The 23,642-nt window shown below is 47.5% G+C and overlaps 2 protein-coding genes and 1 non-coding gene across 3 annotated transcripts; 1 reads left to right on the top strand and 2 right to left on the bottom strand.

Annotated features, from left to right (window-relative positions):
* Positions 1-7,939: 7,939 nt before the first annotated feature.
* On the top strand, positions 7,940-8,049 carry TRNAL-CAA (transfer RNA leucine (anticodon CAA)). Its single transcript has 2 exons — positions 7,940-7,977; positions 8,003-8,049. It is a non-coding gene; the product is annotated as a tRNA-Leu (tRNA).
* Positions 8,050-13,073: 5,024 nt separating this feature from the next.
* LOC135888349 (olfactory receptor 6N1-like) lies at positions 13,074-14,030 on the bottom strand. Its single transcript, XM_065416156.1, has one exon. The coding sequence runs from the start codon at positions 14,028-14,030 to the stop codon at positions 13,074-13,076; it is 957 nt and encodes a 318-aa protein (XP_065272228.1).
* Positions 14,031-22,481: 8,451 nt separating this feature from the next.
* LOC135887492 (olfactory receptor 6B1-like) lies at positions 22,482-23,462 on the bottom strand. Its single transcript, XM_065415235.1, has one exon. The coding sequence runs from the start codon at positions 23,460-23,462 to the stop codon at positions 22,482-22,484; it is 981 nt and encodes a 326-aa protein (XP_065271307.1).
* Between the last annotated feature and the right edge of the window lie 180 nt (positions 23,463-23,642).

The following is a 23,642-nucleotide window of genomic DNA, read 5'->3' as shown; positions in this document are numbered from 1 at the left end:
AGATCACAATAGAAATGGTCAATTTCATTCGGGCCACAGAATATTAACTGTGATATGAATAACACCAAGATGACAGTAGCCAAACAGCCATTTAACCATGGAACCAATTGTGTCTTAAGTCCGAGGACTGCCTGTATAACAGCCCATTTCTCACTCCTATTCATAAGAGTTTAATGGTGCAGGGGTTTACATATCGCTAAATACTGATCATAAGACATCACTGCTAGGAGATAGCATTCTGTAGCCACCACAGCACCAGAGGAATACAGTTGTGAGAAGCAGCCACTGACTGAGATGGTTTTGTCTCCAGTCAGGGGACTGGCCAGCATCCTGGGCAGGAAGGTCGAGGTGTAGCAGGTCTCGAAGCAGGACAAGTTCCCCAGGAAAAAGTACATGGGAGTGTGAAGGTGCCGATCAGTCACAATGAGCACCACAATGAGGGTGTTCCCAGCTATGGTTGCCATGTAGATGACTAGGAACATCAGGAAGAGATGAATTTGCAGGTCAGGGAGACCCCTGAATCCAAGGAGGATTAATTCTGTGACAGCCTTTTAATTTCTCCAGTTTCTGTCTGCCGTGGGATGAGTCTTGGAATAATAAAACAAACTGCAATTGAATTGGAAGAACATAGAGTTTAAAGTTAATCAAGTCTCGTGAATTAATTGCATAAATATTCAGAAACTCCCCTTCCTCTCCTGGTTACATGCTGATATTTTAAGGCTAAATGTAGAATTCAGAGCAAGTGCCAGGAGTCTCACTTTGAGAACAGGACATTGGTACCTATTTAGATGCGGCGGTGCTTTCCAATCATCGCTCCCTGCGGACTGGGGACTACATGAAGGAGACAACAATTCAAGAGGGATGTCAGGAATCTATCGGCAGGGCCGGCTCTAGGCACCAGCGCTCCAAGCATGTGCTTGGGGCAGCACTTTCCATGGGGCGGCACTCCAGCCCCCCCCCCCCCTTTTTTTTCTTGGGGCACAAAAAGCCGGGAGCCGGCCCTGAAGCAAGATGTTCCCTGTCAGCTGAGGCTTTCAGGCTGCGCTGGAACTGACACTGCAGTTCTGGCTGCAGACGCTAGATGACGCTCATGGCAGCCTGAGTCGCACAGGCTGGACGGCAGTTCCGGCTGCCCTGCCGCTGGAGAGCCGGAGCATCATCCCCCGGAGCTGAGCCCGGGCTGCGGCGGCGAGAGGGGCTCAGCTCCGGGGGATGATGCTCTGGCTCTCCAGCGGCCGGGCAGCCTGAACTGCAGCCCAGCCTGGGTGTGAGGAGCCGGGGAGGGAGGGAGGGAAGTGGGGCCCGGGATGCAGGGAGGGGGGAGGGGTCCTGCTGCTGCTGCTGCTCTGAGTCTCCCCAGGGCGGCGCGGCATTTCCCCATCCGAGGGGGCTGTGCAGGGCGCCGCCGGGCTGGGCAGGGGGCACGGATCCCGGCTCGCACGCAGAGAGGGCGAGTGGCTGGGCAGCCCGAGCTGCCAGGGAGCTGCTGCCGCCCCCTCCTGCCCCCGGAACCAGCCCACTGCGCACCTCCCTCGCCTCAGCCCCGCGCTGCCTGCCCCGGGCAGGGAGAGGCAGAGCCCGGTTCCGAGCAGGGCAGCGGGGGATACTGCCCTGACGGGGGACCCCCGCGGCTCGGGCACCTGGGGGTCAGTGTCTGTCCTCTTGGCTCTGCGTGCACGGGGCTGGGGAAGCAGCTGTCAGCGCCTGCCCCTCTCAGCCCTTGTACGCCCCATCCCACTCGCAGCCCCTCCACTTGTACCTCCCCCATCGCTCCTTCACCACACCCCTTCCCCTTGTACTCTCCCTTCACCCGCACCTCTCCCCTTGTACCCTCCCCCAGCCCTCTCCTCCCACACGTTCCCCTTCCCCTGCACCTCTTCTCCCACAACCTTCCTGATACCCCCTCTCCTCCACCCTCCTCCGCGAGTACATCACACCCCGCTTTTCTGCCAGTGTAGAGCCCCCAAGCACCCCCACACCTGCTCCTCTGCCTGAACCCTCTTTACTAGCTCCCCATCCCTTTCTGGGTACAAGGTTTGAGGCTTAGTCCCTATGCCTTCCATGTGCATTTGGAGCACTAAAGATGGGGTTGCAGGGGTGAGATATATACTACAGTGAAATAAAAATAGGAGAAACGGTTTGATCCCCACTGCAAGTGTAAATGGGGTTTGCTGTGGTGAACAAGGAGGTCATGTTTAGGGGGGGGAGCTCAGGGCTGGGGCAGCAGGGGGTGCGAGTGGGGGGGAAGAGAGAGCCCAGGGCTGGGGCATCAGGGGGTGCGGGTGGGGGAGGGCACTGGTGGGGGGGGGGGGGCAGCCAAATGTTTTTTTTGCTTGGGGCGGCAAAAAACCTAGAGCCGGCCCTGTCGATCGGGGCATGTAACATTCACCTCCCCACACTGGCGGGACGTGTGTGTGGACGAATGACTAATATGAGTAATATTCCAACATTTGGAACTGCGGGGGTTAGGTTGAACCCTACACCATCTGGGGACTAATACTGCGACCACCTTCCCATGCCAGCTGTCAATGTGGATATTGAAAACCTCCCCCTCTACCTTCCCATCAGTGGTCTACTCAAGCCATTGCTCCCAGGTTTCTCCTTCCCAGTGGAACCTCAAGCATTGGCAGTACGAATAGAGATCTTCCTCCTCTAAAGATAGGGGTCATTGTTCCCAGGTGGAAACAAACTCTTTGGGAGCGGGGGTTTAGACGGTGATGGGACGTAGTGTTGTCCCATGTGGTGTTGCCTGGCAAGGTAAGGGGCCCTTCTGGGTTAATCCTATCTGGGATCCAACTGGGGAGGGATACGCAGGGCCAGGCGACCTGGGGCTCTCGGCAGGGGGCCACCCCTCAGAAAATACCCAGGTAATACATGATGCCACATTCCCAGGATGACAAGACACAATTGCCCCCCTGCCAATGGATAATCGACCTTTTCTCCCACCATGGCCAATTCTGAACAGTGGTAAAGTTAACAAAGGAGGACAAAAGTGTCGGACACACGAGGATTCCCACAGATATGTACCACCATACATACATTGTATCACACTGACAAATACTGCAGGCCTAAAGCAGCAAGAGCGGTTCCACCACTCCTGTTTGGGGTGTCCCTGGGCTCTCACTATTACTGCCTTGTCCTGTTAACAAAGCAAAAGGGGAAAGAAAAAGAACAACATAAATGCATCTATTCGGGAAACTGGGGCACATATAAAACTCTCTAAGTCATTAGTTGTCCCGTTACAGCCCTTCCTGGCTTCCGTCATTGTCATAGGTTTCACCCCCACTCTGAACTTTAGGGTAAAGATGTGGGGACGTGCATGAGAACCCCTAAGCTTAATTACCAACTTAGATCAGTATGCTGCCACCACCCAAATATTTGAGTCATTTGGGAAACTCTGTCTTCTCCACCAAAATCTTTCCCTCACAAGTACTATAACCCTTCCTTGGGTAGCCTTGAGAGACTCCTCCACCAATTCCCTGGTGAACACCAATCCAAACCCTTGGATCTTAAAACAAGGAGAAATTAACCATCCCGCCTCCTTTCCCCCACCAATTCCTGGTGAATCCAGATCCAACCCCCTTGGATCTTAAAACAAGGAAAAATCAATCAGGTTCTTAAAAAAGAAGGCTTTTAATTAAAGAAAAGAAAGGTAAAAGAAAAACCTCTGGGAGATAGCATACAAGCTGATGTCACAGACAACAGATTCAAAACGCAGAGGATGTTCCCCTGGGCAAAACCCTTAGTTACACAAAAGAATACCCAATTTGATTATTCCCCTAATGCACAAGACAAGTTACAAAAGAAAATAAACATAAACCTATTTATTCCTTTTCTAATACTCACTACTCTGATAAAAGGCTGATTCCTTGATCTTTTCCACTCCGGCCAAAACTGAAACTGAACTAAGACAAAGGGAACTTCCCTCCTTCCTTTTGAAACATCTTGTTCCCCCATTGGTTCCTTTGGTCAGGTGTCAGCTAGGCTAGGTGAACTTCTTAACCCTTTACAGGTAAAAGAGGCATTAACCCTTAACTGTCTGTTTATGACAGTCATGGATATCGTTTGCCTGGTTTAGGAGGTCACAACAAACAATATTCTGTCCAGAGATCAGGGCCTGTTATTGCTTGCCAAAGGGCCTCCCAATCTGCTCCAGGTCACCACATGATGCACAGGGTTTGTTCCTCTGGAGTCCAGGGGAGGTCTGGGGCCACCCACCAGGTATTTTGCTGGGGTCCTAAGGTGTCTACCCAGATTATACATTGCCCCCAAGGCATCTCCCCTCCAGCCTTCTGCCACACTGTGGCTAGGGCCCCATCAGCAACTCGAGCCATGGAGAGCCTTTGGAGGTATTTTCCCTCCTCATAATTGTAATCATCCAGATAATCCCATGGACAGATGGAAACCTGGATGGTCCAAGCATGTGGCTGGCCCACAACTGAGGCCCACGACGCCCTGACCAGAAACCTTGTCTCCAATTTGCCATCCCCAGATGTCTTTAATGATGATCCCTTTCCGCTTGGCCTTTTCCTTATCTAAAGTGGCCTCTATGGCTTTGCGGGTTTCACATAGCTCCCCCCTCAACTGGGCAAAGCTGAGACTTTTTTGGTTGTGGCAAATAGTAAATGTGATTATTGGTAAACACAGTACTTACATCATTACATTTACATTTGTCTACTAGCAGGTTGCTAACACTTCCATCCTCCCAAAACAGTTCTTCACAGGAATTAACACATACACATTGCCCATTATACAGTACTTTGGTCTCATTATCCAATTCATCCCACAAACAGGATCCTAGTGACATGTCTTTACTACAGGGCTCTGGAGCAACAGGCAAAGACAAGCACACCCACTTTTGAGGAGTCCACTCGGTACAACCTCTGGTGTCCAATAGCTTCCCTCCCTCCCCAGCCCACTGGCTCGAGGTCTGGGGTAGCCAGAAGGATTCCATGTGCCATATGAGGAGTGGACTAGCTTTCCATATCTTTGCTTCCAGAGCTTGTTGGTGTGCGTTTTTAACAACAATTTCCCCAATTAAAAGGTCTGGCCTTACTATGCTAGAAACATACTGCATCCATTCGTATTGATAAGTATCGAACAGTGATCTTTTGCTTTGCTTTAGCAAGTGTATCAAAACCTTAGTGTTTCCTGATATTACCCAAAACATTTTGTGTTCCAAGGTGGACAAAGCAAGTATCTGCATTTCAGTACATCCCCTAGATATAGCAGTATGGTTTTTCATTTCCATTTGTTTCTGTATTAGGCTGTCCTGTAGCTGGGACAAAGAGCTTAATTTATTCTTAATTACCTCCAGGTTTACAGTATTTATATAATCCCTGCTCCAAAAACAATTCCTCCTAATATGGTGCCTACTACCTGAGGATGTTTCCCTACAGTATTTTTTTTAAATACACAACAGTGCTAGCAACAAGACAAACAACACAAAACAAAACATAGAACACAGAACGCAATTTCTATTGTGACAGTAGATTCATGGAAATTTGGGTTGCTCTTCAGCTGGTGTCAGCTTTTCCTGATTTTCTGAAAGACAAAAATAATATGTTTCTACCCCTTTGGGGGTGGCAGATTATTGCTTAAAACATTCCTTCCTTTTACAAATACCCTTGCAGGCAAAACAGAGGAATTACCCCCATATTTTCCTGTGTTTGTTCTGTAGGCAGGTCAGGTTTCAATGGCTTCTACCTTTATCAATTTTCATTAACACAGACGCTTTCTGGTTTGCCTTTGGATCCAAAGCCATTAGCAGCTCAGAGACTCTGTCTTAAAAGGGACACAATCAACTTTCACCAGAGTTCTGATTACTTTTCACTTTCAACTCCTGCCTTTAAAACATACAAAATCTGCAAAAGAAAACACAACCTATTGTGGCTCTCTTTGGAGCCCTAATAGGATTTTAATTCAGTAGCATGGTACGTTTGCATTTCTTTTACCCCTTCTACAATATACACTGCACATGTCCTGGGAAAATGCACATTCCTTCTACACTGCTCGACTTTACATAGCTGTATATAAATTACATTCCCTTTATACATTTGGGGCAGTTAAGTTCCAATACAACCCCCTTATATTCTTTTAGCACATTTGACTAAATTGTCCATAGTCAAATGATTTCAATTAGATAGTCCCTTTGCCTGGATTATTTAAAGACATTCCTTTGGAAAAGGGCCCATTTTTCCTTCAGAATGATTGCAAAGAAACCAAGAATTCTCTTTTTATAACACTTTTCTTTTTTAACCTTTTCACAAAGTTTAACTGCTTAATTCCCTCCAGCCTCTGCAGAGTTAACTTCTCACTCTCTTTCCTTAAATCACTTGCTTATCCCCCAAAATGACACGTCCATCAACTCAGATTTCATCATTCCAAGTACTATTTTTCCCCATGTTTGCACTTACTCCTTTCCTTACTCCTGCCACTATGCCCTCAGGGCTTCCAACTTGTTTTCCAATTTCTTTATCTGTTGCCTGCCTGCTTGTCTGGGCCTGATCCTGTTTTCCTCGCTGCACCGTCCCTTTCCATGGGCACAGGCTTTGTTCCACTACCAATTTAGCAAGGAGGGTGGGCTTCTTAATTAGCCACCACCCCTCCTGGTCCCTTTCCTTAAATATTTCTTTCAAAATTGTGAAATCACCACAATATCACTCACAAGAAATACACTGCCCAAACTCCTATATCCTTCAGAGTTTGGTTTAACAGAGCAAGATCTGTTTAAAAGGAGGAATCTTTTGAACGAAGTATCATCTTTGGATTGCTTCCTTTTAAACATTTCCTACACAGGTGCTACCACTATTTGCCCACACTCCTATATCCTTCAGAGTTGGGTCTCATACAGAAAATACCGCCTGAACATATTTCTTTATAAATCTCTTTTACCTTTATAACTTTTCCGTGGCTTTCATCACAATCTGTTAGTACAGCTCTTAAGGTTTTTTTAGTCACTTGAAAATTCATGTTGCCCACGCTGGCACGCCGGCACCGGGGCTTACAATGTTCACAGACACACACACACACACCGGGCCAGAGGAAGGGACGCTAAGCCTCCCTCTGTATTACTTGGCCTCTATCACCGAGGGTCCATACACCAAATACCAACCCCTCACACCAGGGGCAGAGCAAGAAACCCTAAGTTCTCCTCTTCTGCTCAGTCATGCTATGGCTTTGTCCTTTCACTCGCAGCGAGGATCAATAAGTCCTCCTCCTATTGCCCGGCACTTCTGAGGCCGGGGGTAGACCCAACTGCACCCTTCCCCCACTGACCGGGGTGGAGAGAGGAATGCTAAACCTCCCTCCGTTTCTCAGTCATGCTATGACTGAGGGTGGGGCACACCTTTAATCATAAAAGCTTCAACATAATATACCAACCATGTGAGGCAGAGCAAACATGAAATAACAAGGGCAGACCAGTTGTTGCGCTCTGCAGGGCCCTTCCCCGCCCCCACAATTCTCCAGCAAAAATGTGACAGATTTATGTTACCAATCTGCCTGAGGCGTCAGGTGATCAGGCTGAGGCCGCAGGATCGTTAGGAGAGGAGATGAAGGAGCACACCAACTGTCTAAGTTTTAAAGCTTTATTAATAAAATAACACCAGTGAGTTCTGGGTGCTTCCCACGTCACTCAGGGGAAGAAAGAAAGCGTTAGTGCCCACACCCTAACCCACTTTCATACTCACACACGCACAACCCAACGCTGGCCAAGCCTGGGTGTAACGTCAGAAGAAGAGGGGGAAGGGTAGATGAGAGTTCTGTCCTGTGCACAGGCCGTCCAGGGTCCAATGTTGATCTCTGACTTGCTTCAGCTCTTGGGAGGGTTTTAAGTCCTGGGGTCTTTTGGGGGTGTTTTGTTCAGGGACCTCTGTCCCCCGTGCTCTTTGTACCAGTCCAAACCAGCTTTCTGTCAGTGTCAGGCTAGCCCATCAGTGTCAGGATAGCCAAATGGTCTAAGGTGCCAGACTCAAGGCTTTATCTTTCATTCTCCTGGGTGTTCTGGGTCTCTGTATAGAGACGTGGGTTCAAATCCCACTTCTGACACATTTTGGGCCAGATGTGAGGCATACGAGGGTGCTAAAGGAGTTGGCAGATGTGATTGCAGAGCCATTGGCCATTATCTTTGAAAACTCATGGTGATTGGGGGAGGTCCTGGATGACTGGAAAAAGGCTAATGTAGTGCCCATCTTTAAAAAAGGGAAGAAGGAGGATCCGGGGAACTACAGGCCAGTCAGCCTCACCTCAGTCCCTGGAAAAATCATGGAGCAGGTCCTCAAGGAATCAATTCTGAAGCACTTACAGGAGAGGAAAGTGATCAGGAACAGTCAGCATGGATTCACCAAGGGCAAGTCATGCCTGACTAACCTAATTGCCTTCTATGATGAGAGAACTGGCTCTGTGGATGAGGGGAAAGCAGTGCATGTGTTATTCCTTGATTTTAGCAAAGATTTTGATACGGTCTCCCACAGTATTCTTGCTGCCAAGTTAAAGAAGTATGGGCTGGATGAATGGACTATATGGTGGATAGAAAGCTGGCTAGATTGTCGGGCTCAACGGGTAGTGATCAATGGCTCCATGTCTAGTTGGCAGCCAGTATCAAGCAGAGTGCCCCAAGTTTGGTCCTGGGGCCAGTTTTGTTCAATATCTTCATTAATAATCTGGAGTATGGCGTGGACTGCACCCTCAGCAAGTTTGGAGATGACACTAAACTGGGAGGAGTGGTAGATACGCTGGAGGGTAGAGATAGGATACAGAGGGACCTAGACAAATTAGAGGATTTGGCCAAAAGAAATCTGATGAGGTTCAACAAGGACAAGTGCAGAGTCCTGCACTTAGGACGGAAGAATCCCATGCACTGCTACATACTAGGGAACGAATGGGTAGGCAGCAGTTCTGCAGAAAAGGACCTAGGGGTTACAGTGGACGAGAAGCTGGATATGAGTCAACAGTGTGCCCTTGTTGCGAAGAAGGCTAACGGCATTTGGGGCTGTATAAGTAGGGGCATTGCCAGCAGATCGAGGGGTGTGATCATTCCCCTCTATTCAACATTGGTGAGGCCTCATCTGGAGCAATGTGTCCAGTTTTGGGCCCCACACTACAAGAAGGATGTGGAAAAATTGGAAAGAGTCCAGCGGAGGGCAACAAAAATGATTAGGGGGCTGGAGCACATGACTTATGAGGAGAGGCTGAGGGAAGTGGGATTATTTAGTCTGCAGAAGAGAAGAATGAGGGGGGATTTTATAGCTGCTTTCAACTACCTGAAAGGGGGTTCTAAAGAGGATGTATCTAGACTGTTCTCAGTGGTACCAGATGACAGAACAAGGAGTAATGGTCTCAAGTTGCAGTGGGGGAGGTTTAGGTTGGATATTAGGAAAAACTTTTTCACTAGGAAGGCGGTGAAGCACTGGAATAGGTTACCTAGGGAAGTGGTGGAATCTCCTTCCTTAGAGGTTTTTAAGGTCAGGCTTGACAAAGCCCTGGATGGGATTATTTAGTAGGGGATTGGCCCTGCTTTGAACAGGGGGTTGGACTAGATGACCTCCTGAGGTCCCTTCCAACCCTGATATTCTATGATTCTATGGCTCCCTCAGCTTTCCCAAAACTCACCAGCTTCAGGGATGCAAAACGGTTGTTTCCCCCCTCGCTGGCCTTCACTGTCTCACTAGTTTTTGCAATCCCCTGCAGTCTTGTTCAGTTTACTTCTCTTTTCTCACGGTTGGCTGGGGTTGGGTGAGATACAGATGCGGCTGCAGGTTTAGCGGGGGTATCACATCAGTCCAGTGCATTTCTGTTTCCAACGGAAATGCATAGATTGAACCTAGCATAACAGAATCCCACTGGCTCTCCAGGCTGAGATTCTCAGAGGCGCCTAATGGAGTTATGCACCCAAATCCCTGTGAAATTGGAGTTGGGCATTTAACTTCATTAGGGTCCTTGGAAAATCCTTCGCGCAGTGCTGAAGTTCTTCTGTTCTCACCAGTGCCCAGCTCCCCTGCCTCTGGCCAAGACCTGACATGCTCCCAGTGACTGAGCCAGCACTGCCATTTTGGCATCACAGGAATTCTGCCTGTTGGTAGGTGGTAGACGCTTCCTTTCAACATAGGTTGCCTCATGCCCCGAGGAGAGGGCACTGAGTGCAGTGGAGCTGTCTAAGGCACTTAGGACTGACTAGACACCATGTGATGAGAACTACCTCTCGTGGGATGGGCACTTTTTGCAGTCAGTTTTGGGGACCCCCAATGTAACAGCTCCCCTCCCTTTAAACTGCTCTGTGCCATTGGCAGCAGCAGCAGAGCAGCTGATGCCCTCCTGCAGGGCCACAGGCCAAGTCCCTCCTCATTGACTGTTTGACAAACCCGAACCCCAAGAATGGCCTCAGCTCTACATGTGACCTGGCAAACTGTGAGCTGGGTCTGGACAGTCCCAGTGGCCCTGGCTTGTGAGTCTACCTCTTTGTTTGCCCAACATCCCAGCCTCCATGGGCCCAGTGAGCCTGGAGCTGGTGCTTTGCCAGAACTGGTCACAGCTGGGTGTAGCCCAGGTAAGAGCTATGAAGCTGTTCCTGGTGAAGTGTCCAGAGGTCACTGCTGGGGCCTGGCTGTTTGCATCTGACCTGTGTGAGAGCAGTGAAGGTGGTGGGTTTGCAGAGGGCTATGATGGCTGTGACAGTGTAACCCCATAAGGCTTTATGGGGTGTGTGTGTGTGTGTGTGCTTATAAATGTATGTATGAAATAACTGGAATATGTTTTGTGCTGCCTGTGCCATGTAATATATCTCCGTAAAGGTTATGGTCTACTATATCTATTCATCCTATCTATACACATATATCATTTTCTACTTGAGGTTAAGAATATGGGCTGTATACTTGCTTGGTTTCTAAGTAAGCTTTGGGAGGCATTTGATCAGTTTCTTTAGGAAGGAATTTGCAAGATTAAGTACCTGATCAGGAAGCACTTGGGGAACAATGCATCTTGGAATGCTCCAATCCACATAAGAAGTCTTCCCGGAGACATATAAGATACCATGTGGACAATGGCTTCGGACTGTAAAGACTGAATCATGCAGGGACATGTGACTTGCCCAGGTGACTCCAGAACTCCATCTTGGAGCTAGACTTTGCATAGGAGTGAGGAGGGGGGGTCTCCAGCCACAAGAGAAAGTCTATTTAAACCCGTGGGATACCTCTCCATTTTGTCTTCAGCTGGCTAAAGAAGGAGCCTCTCCACACCCCGCCCCCCAGGATACTTGATGGAAACTGAAACAAAGGACAGTAACTACAGGTTTCAGACCCAGGCTAAAAGGAGATTAGCCTGTAAAAGGGAGCATTCTGGAACTGGTGAGGAACTTATCTGTATTTAGTTTGATTAGACATAGATTTGCACATTTCATTTTATTTTGCTTGGTGACTTACTTTGTTCTGTCTGTTACCACTTGGAACCGCTTAAATCCTATTTTCTGTATTTAATAAAATCACTTTTTATTTAGTAATTTACTCAGAGTATGTATTAATACCTGGGGGAGCAAACAACTGTGCATATCTCTCTATCAGTGTTATAGAGGGCGAACAATTTATGAGTTTGCCCTGCATAAGCTTTATGCAGGGTAAAACGGATTTATTTGGGTTTAGACCCCATTGGGAGTTGGGCATCTGAGTGCTAAAGACAAGCACACTTCTGTGAGCTGTTTTCAGGTAAACTTGCAGCTTTGGGGCAAGTGATTCAGACCCTGGGTCTGTGTTGGAGCAGACGGGAGTGTCTGGCTCAGCAAGACAGGGTGCTGGAGTCCTGAGTTGGCAGGGAAAACAGAAGCAGGGGTAGTCTTTGCACATCGGGTGGCAGCTCCCAAGGGGGTTTCTGTGATCCAACCCATCACAGTGGCAATAAGCACTATTTCAGGGGTGGCAGATTTCCCAGGCTTATGTGCATATTTTTATTGTCCAACCATTAATTTTGATCAAAAATTGCTTTTTTACGGAAATAAAAAAATGATTAAAATTGTCTCCACTCTGCCTGGTGCCCAGTTAAAAACTCCATGATGGGAATGTGGTTATGGCCACTTCCCTCCCTGGTCCTTCCAGTTAGATGGACAACACTGTCCTGAGCTCCGGCTGGATCCTCCATTTCGTCTTTAGGGGCATAAAAAATGATGTGCAGAAACAAACATGATGTCACCCATTGTGTTTTGTTTGTATTTGACTGTCTGAATTTGATTACAAGACTTTATTATCTAACATAGACATAGGTGCCGACTCCGTGGGTGCTCCGGGGCTGGAGCACCCATGTGGAAAAATTAGTGGGTGCTCTGCACACTCCGACAGCCAAGCTCCCCTCACCCCCTGCCCCACCTCCTCCTCCCCTGAGTGCACCAAGTCTCCGCTCTTCCCCCACCTCCCAGCGCTTCCCGCCCAGCCATCGCCAAACAGCTGTTTGGCAGCATTAGCACATTCTGGGAGGGAGGGGGAACGTGGTGTGCTCAGGGGAGGAGGTGGGGAAGAGTCGGGGCCGAGGCAGGGCTTTCGGGAAAGAGTTGTAATAGGGGCAGGGTGGGGTTGGAATGGGAATGGGGGAAGGGTGGGGCCTCATGAAAAGGGTGGAGTGGGGGTGGGGCCGGAGGCAGGGGGGGGGCGAGCACCCACGGTAAAGCGGGAAAGTCGGCGCCTATAAACATAGAGAAACAATGAACAGGGGATATACACAGGGATTTACTTGGATAATTAGTGGGTTTTGTGCCTTACACAATGTCAGCTGTGTGCATTTTCAGACGCTGTACAAGTTCATCCCACAGGGTGAACATTTAGCCAAGGCCATGGAGAAAAATACCATCATACTGGGTGTATCAGTGCTGAACATGAGAGAGTGACAGAGCTGTCCGCAACTGCCCTTTCCTATATGTTGGGTTACATGGACACAGCACAGAAACATAAACATTCTGTCTCAGTAACTCCATACAGATTATCTCAATTTTTTTCATATTAGTGCTGAGATTTCCAATGGGAGTTTTCAACTTAATATCAATGGGGGCTGATTGCCTAAATCACCCAGGCAGCTTGAAAACCTCAGGTTAAGTCTCAGCACGTTTTTGTGAAAGCCACATATTTACTGACTGCTTTTCTCAAGGCTTCCTTGACCTGTCTGTTTCTCAGGCTGTAGATGAGGGGATTTACCAGTGGAGTCATGACTGTGTAGGAAAGAGAGAGCACTTTGTTTAGTAGGCTTAATATATTGTATTTCGGAAGCACGTAGACAGTCATTAGGGTTCCATAGTAAATTGTTACCACAATGAGATGGGAGGAGCAGGTGGAAAAGGCCTTTTGTCTCCCAGTGGTGGAAGGGATTCTCAGGATGCTGGCAATGATGCACACGTAGGATGTCAGGGTTAGTAGGAATGGAGGCAGGATGAATACACAGGATAGTATGAAATGAAACAATACTAACCAGTGTGTGTCACTGCAGGACAGTTCCATGAATGGGATGACATCACAATAGAAATGGTCAATTTCATTCGGGCCACAGAATGTTAACTGTGATAGGAAGAAGACAAAGATGGTACTAGCCAAAGAACCATTTAACCAGGACCCAGCAGCCAACTGGAGGCAAAACCTGTTATTCATAAGAGTTGAATAGTGCAGGGGTTTACATATTGCTAAATACCGATCATAAGACATTGCTGTTAGGAGATAGCATTCTGTACATAGTAGAGCACAAAAAAAATACAGTTGTGAGAGGCAGCCACTGAATGAGATGGTTTTGTCCCCAGTCAGGAGATTGGCCAGCATCTGGGGCAGGATGGTTGAGGTGTAGCAGGTCTCCAAGCACGACAAGTTCCCCAGGAAGAAGTACATGGGAGTGTGAAGGTGCTGATCATCCACAACTAGTGCAGTGATGAGAATGTTCCCAGTCACGGTTGCGATGTAGATCACTAGGAACATCAGGAAGAGAAGAATTTGCAGGTCAGGGAGTTCCCTGAATCCTAGGAGGATGAATTCCATGACAGCTGTTTGATTTCTCCAGTCTCTATCTTCCATGGGTTTAGTCTTGGAACAATAAAACAAACTGGGCAATTGAATTGGAAAAACATAGTTAAAAGTTCATGATTTAATTGCATAAATATTCAGAAACTCCCCTTCCTCTCCTGGTTACAGGCTGAAATTTTAAGGCTAAATGTAGATTTCAGAGCTAAGTGCCAGGAGTCTCAGCCCGAGGACAGAACATTGGTGTCCAGGTAGATCTCCCTCTGCCATGTCAGAACTATGACTAATATAACAGGCCATTTCTCTGGTAACCGAGTACTGATATGACAGATCAGACCATTTCTTTATCTACTGTCATATTCCTTCTAGTGACATACAGGAGATTAACAATGATGCTTAAATGCTGTACTTCACTTCTGGCAATGGACAGAATCATGCCATGATTAGGAGTCAACATTAATAAATACATCAACTAAAATGTTGGACTGAGATTTCCAACCCAGTCTAGTGTCCTTAGGCACTGATCTCCGGTTACAATTAATGGAAATTAATATACCATATATCCTAGTATATTCAGCATTTCAGTGCCTTGTAGGAGAAGGAATAATTTTCACCCCCTCAAAAGAGATCAGTTTATGCCATAAATTCGGAAGTGGAGTAAATTCTCCCTTAGTTCCTATGGTGGTGATGGGGTCAGGGACTAGCAATGCCTTTTCTGTTTCCCAACGTTAACTGTAGCTGTAATAAAATACAGCTCTTCGGAGGGTGGATCTTAGCATGGGACAGAACCAGGCTGATGTGCAACCCTAAATGGGGAGTGACCCTCCCCACTTCTTAATGAGTATGGGATGATAATACAGGAACAAGAAATTCATTTGGGGGTGGGGGTGGAAGATGTTGTCCCTGAACTCAGAGTCTAGAAATAATCTGGCATGTTTGATCTGGGCTAGTAAGACTCCTTCACCACTCCCCACCCTCTTGGGCGACTCACTGAGCCTGATCCCCAGCTGATATAATTCAAGGTATCTCCATTTGTGTTAGTGGGGCAGTTCCCCAACTGAGGACCTGTCACAAGACATGGATCTCAGCCTCCATCTCTGTGAAATGGTGCTATCAATGCTGACTGGCACTGCGGTGGACGGTGAGGCTAAAACTGCTAAAAGCTTCTCTCATTCACCAACAGAGGTTGGTCCAATAAAAGATATTATCTCACCCACCTTGTCCATCTAATATTCACAAAACACATTCATGCCTCTGTTTGCAGTGGTATAGAAATACAGTCAGGAAGATGGTGCTCACCTGTAACCACAGCACAGTCCAAGCTTGAAGCGATGAGCTCTTATTTCTCAGGGTTCAGCCGCCAGGATTCAGGATCCTCAGCTGAGGTTCTTGTCTCTCCTCTTTCTGCAGAAACTGGATTTTCTCAGTGAAGAGACCTGCAGTTACCTGAAGGGATGAGCAGGTGCATTTCATCTACATTTGAGCAATGAGCTTCCTCTTGGATTTACAAAGTGCAAATGCTGCCTCATATTTGTATTCGGTCTTCACAGTTTTTAGTACGGTCGCACTTCAACCTTTCTCCCACTTCGTTGATTTTTTGTCTCCAAAGCTTTATAGCTAACAATGCCCAATGGGACATGTACAGTGTGACCTGTATAATTGTATCTTTTATTAAGTCTAATGATTCCACGTGGAAAAGATTTTAGATCATGAACAAACACCAGCTTACATTCTTGGGAGATGCCTGTCAAAGATGATGACCTGTTATAATGTACTTGCCCCACCCGGTTATTAATATTCAATATATGCTGTCACCTAGTGGCCCTTTTTCTAGTAGTATTCTATTGGCTACAAAAATCTATTGGTCACTAGTCAGTATTTCTAACACCCCCCTCAGTTCCTCTGCTCTACTGCCATCTATTGTTGATTTCCCAGCATGGCAGCCTGTTTCTTTGCTGTCCTCTAGTGGATTCTTCTTGCTATCATAGCTGCATCTTTCCAGTTCTTGACTCATATCACCTGCTGACCATTATTTAGTATAACAGCCGATTTCTCACTCCACAACATCTGCTGCTATCCACAGTTCATTACATATTGCAGAGATCCTTTTCTCTTCAGGGCCCAATCCTCACCATTTATACACCGTTATTCAAATTCACCTCCCTTTCCACTTCCCTCAGGTGGTCATTTGGCAACATACCATCTTCTTTCTTGCCCTTCCACTTTGGCTGCTATCCACTGGGCAACACCACTACATCTTTTCCATTCCTCTGCCCCCTAATGACCTTAGAGAGCTTAATCACACCTTTCCTTATTTCTTACCTACTGCTAGGTGTGCGCTATTCCAAAGTATAGCCACTGAGAACCAAATTGTAGAACAGCCTGATTGCAACATTAGTGGCTGTAGTAGAGGGAACCTGAGACATAAGGTCTAAGGACTGAACAGAATTCAGGCCCTTCTGCTATAAAGCAAAGTCAGTCTGTGAGCAGAAGTAGGATGTTACAAAATATGGCTTCTTACAGGTTCACTCTCTGATATATAAACTTTCCCATTATTGCAAAAACAGAAGCAGTCCTAGGCACTAAGCAGTCACGTAAACATATTCCAGAGGGATGGTACCAGAACACCCCAATACCAAGAATGGTACAAGCACACTCCCCAAAGATAAGAAGAACATTCTGACCCCTTAAAGGTAAGGTTAGGATGACAGTAAGATGGATAGAGTTGTTTTGATAAGATATTGGGTGGTAACAAACTATGTCAGAGTGGCAATACGAAACTTGTTTGTATTAGTATATAAAAGAAGAGTCGCAGAGGGGGTATCTTTGTCCTGCCTAGGAGGGAACGGAAATACCCGCTGTTCACTGAGCCATATCCATTGTCACAGGCATACATATTCTGGTGTAACTATAGATATTCATCCGGGCAACTAGGACCGTGCTTTGTCGGCAATAAACCTGGCCGAGTGCCTTCGCTACTGAACTGGAGTCTGGTGGTTTTATTGGGAAGTTTGACCAAAGTCTGCTATACTGGCTACCTGGTCAGAGCCAGTGCAGCACACAGCGAGAACATACACACAGAGCCAAAACATCTATTTACAGTAGCTACAACAGCACCTACAACTACGGCAGCGGCTCACAAAGGTTCAGCTGGGGTTTCCCATCCATCCAGTGCATTTCTGTTGATGTGGGATCTGTTTCCGATGGAAATGCATAGATTGAACCTACCATGACAGAATACCAGTGGCTCTCCAGGCTGAGATTCTCATAGGCATCTAAGAGAGTTAAGCAACCAACTCCCATTTCAAAGGGATTTGTGTGCCTAACTCCATTAGGGCCCTTGGAAAGTAATTTCTGCAGGGCTGAAGTCCTACCATTCTCAATGGTGCCATCTCCCCTGTCTCTGGACAAGCCCTGACATGCTCCCAGTGACTGAGACAGCACTGCCATTTTGGCATCACAGGAGTTCTGCCCATTGGTAGGTGGTAGCCACTTTCTCTCGCCAGAGGTTGCCTCACGCCCCAAGGAGAGGGTCCTGCATACAGCAGAGCTGTCTAAGGCACCTGGGGCTGACTAGACACCGTGCCCTGACAACTACCCCTCTAGGGACGGGCTCTTGTTGCAGTGAGTTTTGGGGACACTCATTGCAACAGATCCCCTCCCTTTGAACTGCTATGTGCAGCTGGTGGCAGCAGAGCAGCTTCTGCCCTGCAGGGCCACATGCCAAGTCCCTCCTCCGTGCCCGTTTGACAAACGCGACCCCAGGAATGGCCTCAGTTCTACATGTACCCTGGAAAACCCCCTGCTGGGTTTGGACAGTCCCAGTGGACCTGGCTTCTGTGTCTACTTCTTTGTTTGCCCAACATCCAGCTTCCAAGGGCCCTGTGAGCCTGGTGCTGTGGCTTTGCTGGAGCTGGTCCCAGCTGGGCTTAGCCCAGGTAAGAGCTATGAAGCTGTTCCTGGTGAAGTGTCCAGAGGTCACTGCTGGGGCCTGCTGTTTGCATCTGGCCTGTGTGAGCGCAGTGAAGGCGGTAGATTTGCAGATGCATATCATAGAATCATAGAATCATAGAATATCAGGGTTGGAAGGGACCTCAGGAGGTCATCTAGTCCAACCCCCTGCTCAAAGCAGGACCAATTCCCAACTAAATCATCCCAGCCAGGGCTTTGTCAAGCCGGGCCTTAAAAACCTCCAAGGAAGGAGACTCCACCACCTCCCTAGGTAACGCATTCCAGTGCTTCACCACCCTCCTAGTGAAATAGTGTTTCCTAATATCCAACCTAGACCTCCCCCACTGCAACTTGAGACCATTGCTCCTTGTTCTGTCATCTGCCACCATTGAGAACAGCCGAGTTCCATCCTCTTTGGAACCCCCCTTCAGGTAGTTGAAGGCTACTATCAAATCCCCCCTCATTCTTCTCTTCTGGAGACTAAACAATCCCAGTTCCTTCAGCCTCTCCTCATAAGTCATGCACTCCAGACCCCTAATCATTTTTGTTGCCCTCCGCTGGACTCTTTCCAATTTTTCCACAGTACTCCAGATGAGGCCTCACCAATGTCGAATAAAGAGGAACGATCACGTCCCTTGATCTGCTGGCAATGCCCCTACTTATACAGCCCAAAATGCCGTTAGCCTTCTTGGCAACAAGAGCACACTGTTGACTCATATCCAGCTTCTCGTCCACTGTGACCCCTAGGTCCTTTTCTGCAGAACTGCTACCTAGCCACTCAGTCCCTAGTCTGTAGCTGTGCATGGGATTCTTCCGTCCTAAGTGCAGGACTCTGCACTTGTCCTTGTTGAACCTCATCAGGTTTCTTTTGGCCCAATCCTCTAATTTGTCTAGGTCCCTCTGTATCCGATCCCTACCCTCTAGTGTATCTACCACGCCTCCTAGTTTAGTGTCATCGGCAAACTTGCTGAGAGTGCAGTCCACACCATCCTCCAGATCATTAATAAAGATATTAAACAAAACCGGCCCCAGGACCGACCCTTGGGGCACTCCGCTTGAAACCGGCTGCCAACTAGACATGGAGCCATTGATCACTACCCCTTGAGTCCGACGATCTAGCCAGCTTTCTATCCACCTTACAGTCCATTCATCCAGCCCATACTTCTTTAACTTGGCAGCAAGAATACTGTGGGAGACCGTATCAAAAGCTTTGCTAAAGTCAAGGAATAACACATCCACTGCTTTCCCCTCATCCACAGAGCCAGTTATCTCATCGTAGAAGGCAATTAGGTTAGTCAGGCACGACTTCCCCTTGGTGAATCCATGCTGACTGTTCCTGATCACTTTCCTCTCCTCTAAGTGTTTCATAATTGATTCCTTGAGGACCTGCTCCATGATTTTTCCAGGGACTGAGGTGAGGCTGACTGGCCTGTAGTTCCCCGGATCCTCCTTCTTCCCTTTTTTAAAGATGGGCACTACATTAGCCTTTTTCCAGTCATCCGGGACCTCCCCCGATCGCCATGAGTTTTCAAAAATAACGGCTAATGGCTCTGCAATCTCATCCGCCAACTCCTTTAGCACCCTCGGATGCAGCGCATCCGGCCCCATGGACTTGTGCACGTCCAATTTTTCTAAATAGTCCCGAACCACTTCTTTCTCCACAGAGGGCTGGTCACCTTCTCCCCATACTGTGCCGCAAAGTGCAGCAGTCTGGGAGCTGACCTTGTTCGTGAAGACAGAGGCAAAAAAATCATTGAGTACATTAGCTTTTTCCACATCCTCGGTCACTAGGTTGCCTCCCTCATTCAGTAAGGGGCCCACACTTTCCTTGACTTTCTTCTTGTTGCTAACATACCTGAAGAAACCCTTCTTGTTACTCTTAACATCCCTTGCTAGCTGCAACTCCAAGTGTGATTTGGCCTTCCTGATTTCACTCCTGCATGCCTGAGCAATATTTTTATACTCCTCCCTGGTCATTTGTCCAATCTTCCACTTCTTATAAGCTTCTTTTTTGCGTTAAAATCAGCAAGGATTTCACTGTTTAGCCAAGCTGGTTGCCTGCCATATTTACTATTCTTTCTACACATCGGGATGGTTTGTTCCTGCAACCGCAATAAGGATTCTTTAAAATACAGCCAGCTCTCCTGGACCCCTTTGCCCTTCATGTTATTCTCCCAGGGGATCCTGCCCATCTGTTCCCTGAGGGAGTCAAAGTCTGCTTTTCTGAAGTCCAGGGTCAGTATTCTGCTGCTCTCCTTTCTTCCTTGTGTCAGGATCCTGAACTCGACCATCTCATGGTCACTGCCTCCCAGGTTCCCATCCACTTTTGCTTCCCCTACTAATTCTTCCCTGTTTGTGAGCAGCAGGTCAAGAAAAGCTCTGCCCCTAGTTGGTTCCTCCAGCACTTGCACCAGGAAATTGTCCCCTACACTTTCCAAAAACTTCCTGGATTGTCTGTGCACCGCTGTATTGCTCTCCCAGCAGATATCAGGGTGATTAAAGTCTCCCATGAGAACCAGGGCCTGCGATCTAGCAACTTCTGCTAGTTGCCAGAAGAAAGCCTCGTCCACTTCATCCCCCTGGTCTGGTGGTCTATAGCAGACTCCCACCACAACATCACCCTTGTTGCTCACACTTCTCAACTTTATCCAGAGACACTCAGGTTTTTCTGCAGTTTCATACCGGAGCTCTGAGCAGTCATACTCCTCTCTTACATACAACGCAACTCCCCCACCTTTTCTGCCCTGCCTGTCCTTCCTGAACAGTTTATATCCATCCACGATAGTACTCCAGTCATGTGAGTTATCCCACCAAGTCTCTGTTATTCCAATTGCATCATAGTTCCCTGACTGTGCCAGGACTTCCAGTTCTCCCTGCTTGTTTCCCAGGCTTCTTGCATTTGTGAATAGGCAATTAAGATAACTCATGGATCGTCCCTCTTTCTCAGTATGAGACAGGAGTCCTCCCCTCTTGCGCTCTCCTGCTTGTGCTTCCTCCCAGGATCCCATTTCCCCACTTACCTCAGGGCAATATGTCTATATGACGGCAACAAGCACAATTTCAGGGGTGCCAGATTTCCCAGGCTTACTTCCCTATCTCTGCTGCACCGGGAGTTAGTATTTTTATTGTCCAAACATTTATTTTGATCAGAAATGGCTTTTTTATGAAAATAAAAAATTGGTTAAAATTGTCTCCACTCCGCCTGGTGCCCAGTTAGAAAGTCTATGATCGAACGATGTTTATGGCCACCTCCCTCCCTGGTTAAAAGGACAACACTGACCTGAACTCTGTTAGGATTCTCCATTGTGTCCTTAGGGGCAGAAGAAATGACCTGTAGCTACAAGCATGATGAAGTCATCCTGTCACAGATCCACAGGTCTGGTGCTCTTGAACAGCTCTGGAAGAGTTCCTGGGAGGACCCCTTCAGGTTGTCAACCCCCTTAGGGTCACACGCACACTAGGGTAGGCCTCTTGGCTTCACCGCCTCCTGGAACCTAATGTAGCAGCCTTCGGCACCTCTGTTCCTCACTGTGAGCTCCCTTCAGTGAGTCCACTTGAATTGGACACCTGGGGAAGATTTGCAAACCCAAAGGGAGCAATGCACCCCTGACTTCCTGACTCTGAAGTTACTTTCAGCCAGCCTTGTAAAAGCAGGAGAGTTTATGAGATGTCTGGAACACAGCATAGAAAGTCCTTCATTAACATAGAGAACGGAAAGTTACATCTGGGTCAGTCCCAAAGCCCAGAGCTCTCTGACCCCTCTGTAGTCCCACTACAACAGCTTCTCCCTGCCTCCAGCAGCCCACACTTAAGAATCCCACCTGGCCCCTCCCCAGTCCTTTGTCCTCCAGCTTGTCACACCCAGCTGGCTTCCTGCTGAGGGTGGGCCATCCATGGTCATTTGTTGCTAGGCGCCAAATGTCCGGGCAATTGTAGTGGCCATTGTCTTCTGGTAGTCTCCATGGGCATGGGTACCCAGGCCCCAGGCAGCTAGGCGTCGGTCATACCTATGTCTCTAAGTGTCTGCAAAGAGTAAACAGTCCTTTCCCCCACCTAATTAAATATGCACCACATAAGGGAAACTGAGGCACACACAATATTCATATGAAACATTATGAAAAATTCCCACTTCATCTGAATTTGATTACAAGACTTTATTATCTAACATAGAGAAACAATGAGCAGGGGATGTACACAGGGATTTACTTTGATGTTTAGTGGATTTTGTGCCTTACACAATATTTGCTCTGTGCAGTTTCGGACACTGTACACCCTTCTCACATAGGGTGAACTGCCAACACCATGGAGAAAAATACCATAATACAGCGTGTATCAGTGCTGAACATGAGAGGGTGACAGAGCTGTCCACAACAGCACTTTCCTATAAGTTGTGTTACATGGACACAGCGAGGGACCACAAAAACTGTCTTAGTAATGCTATGCAGATCATCTCTAATTCTTTTTCATTTTAGTGCTGAGATTTTTCAATGGGAGTTTTCAACTTAATTTTAATGGAGGCTGATTGCTTAAATCACCCAGGCAGCTTTGAAAACCTCAGGCTAAGTTATTCTCTAGGAGTCTCTGCACGTTTTTGTGAAAGCCACATTTACTGACTGCTTTGCACAAGGCTTCCTTGACCTCTCTGTTTCTCAGGCTGTAGATGAGGGGGTTTACCAGGGGAGTCAGGACTGTGTAGCAAAGAGAAGACACTTTTTTCAGGTCTCTCGGTTTATCACGTTTTGGTAGCATGTAGACAATCATTATTGTGCCATAGAAAATTGTCACCACGATGAGGTGAGAGGAGCAGGTGGAAAATGCCTTCTGCCTCCCGGTAGTGAAAGGGATTCTTAGGATGCTGGCGATGACACACACATAGGATATCAGGGTTAGTAGGAATGGAGGCAGGGTGAATACACAGGCTAGTATGAAATCTAGCAATGTGATCAGGTATGTGTCACTGCAGGAGAGTTTTATCAATGGGATGGAGTCACAATAGAAATGGTCAATTTCATTCGGGCCACAGAATATTAATGGTGACATGAATAATATAAAGATGGCAGTAGCCAAACAACCATTTAACCATGATCCAGCAGCCAACTGGAGGCAAAACCTGCTATTCATAAGAGTTGAACAGTGCAGGGGTTTACATATCGCTAAATACCGATCATAAGATATTGCTGCTAGGAGATAGCATTCTGTACATCCCAGAGAAGCAAAGAAGTACAGTTGTGTGATGCAGCCACTGAATGAGATGGTTTTGTCCCCAGTCAGGAGACTGGCCAGCATCCTGGATAGGATGGTGGAGGTGTAGCAGGTCTCCAAGCAAGACAAGTTCCCCAGGAAGAAGTACATGGGGGAATGAAGGTGCTGATCAGCCACAACTAGCGCTATGATGAGGATGTTCCCGGCCACAGTTGTGATGTAGATCACTAGGAACATCAGGAAGAGAAGAATTTGCAGGTCAGGGATAACCCCAAATCCCAGGAGGATGAATTCCGTGATGGCCGTTTGATTTGTCCTGGCTGTGTCTGCCATGGGTTTAGTCTAGGAATAAAAAAACTGCTACTGAATCAGAAGGACATAGAATTTAAAGTTAATCAAGTCTTTTGAATTAATTCCATAAAAATTCAGAAACTCCCCTTCCTCTCCTGGTTACAGACTGAAATTTTAAGGCTAAATGTAGATTTCAGAGCAAAGTGCCAGGAGTCTCAGTCT

The sequence above is a fragment of the Emys orbicularis genome, chromosome 13, assembly GCF_028017835.1.
Source record: "Emys orbicularis isolate rEmyOrb1 chromosome 13, rEmyOrb1.hap1, whole genome shotgun sequence".
Lineage (NCBI taxonomy): Eukaryota > Metazoa > Chordata > Testudines > Emydidae > Emys > Emys orbicularis.
Note: the sequence above shows the minus strand (reverse complement) of the source record. Positions and strands in the feature narration are given on the sequence as shown.

Coding starts and splice junctions, on each gene's coding strand:
- LOC135888349 (XM_065416156.1), bottom strand. CDS start 14,030: ATGGAAGATAGAGACTGGAGAAATCAAACAGCTGTCATGGAATTCATC.
- LOC135887492 (XM_065415235.1), bottom strand. CDS start 23,462: ATGGCAGACACAGCCAGGACAAATCAAACGGCCATCACGGAATTCATC.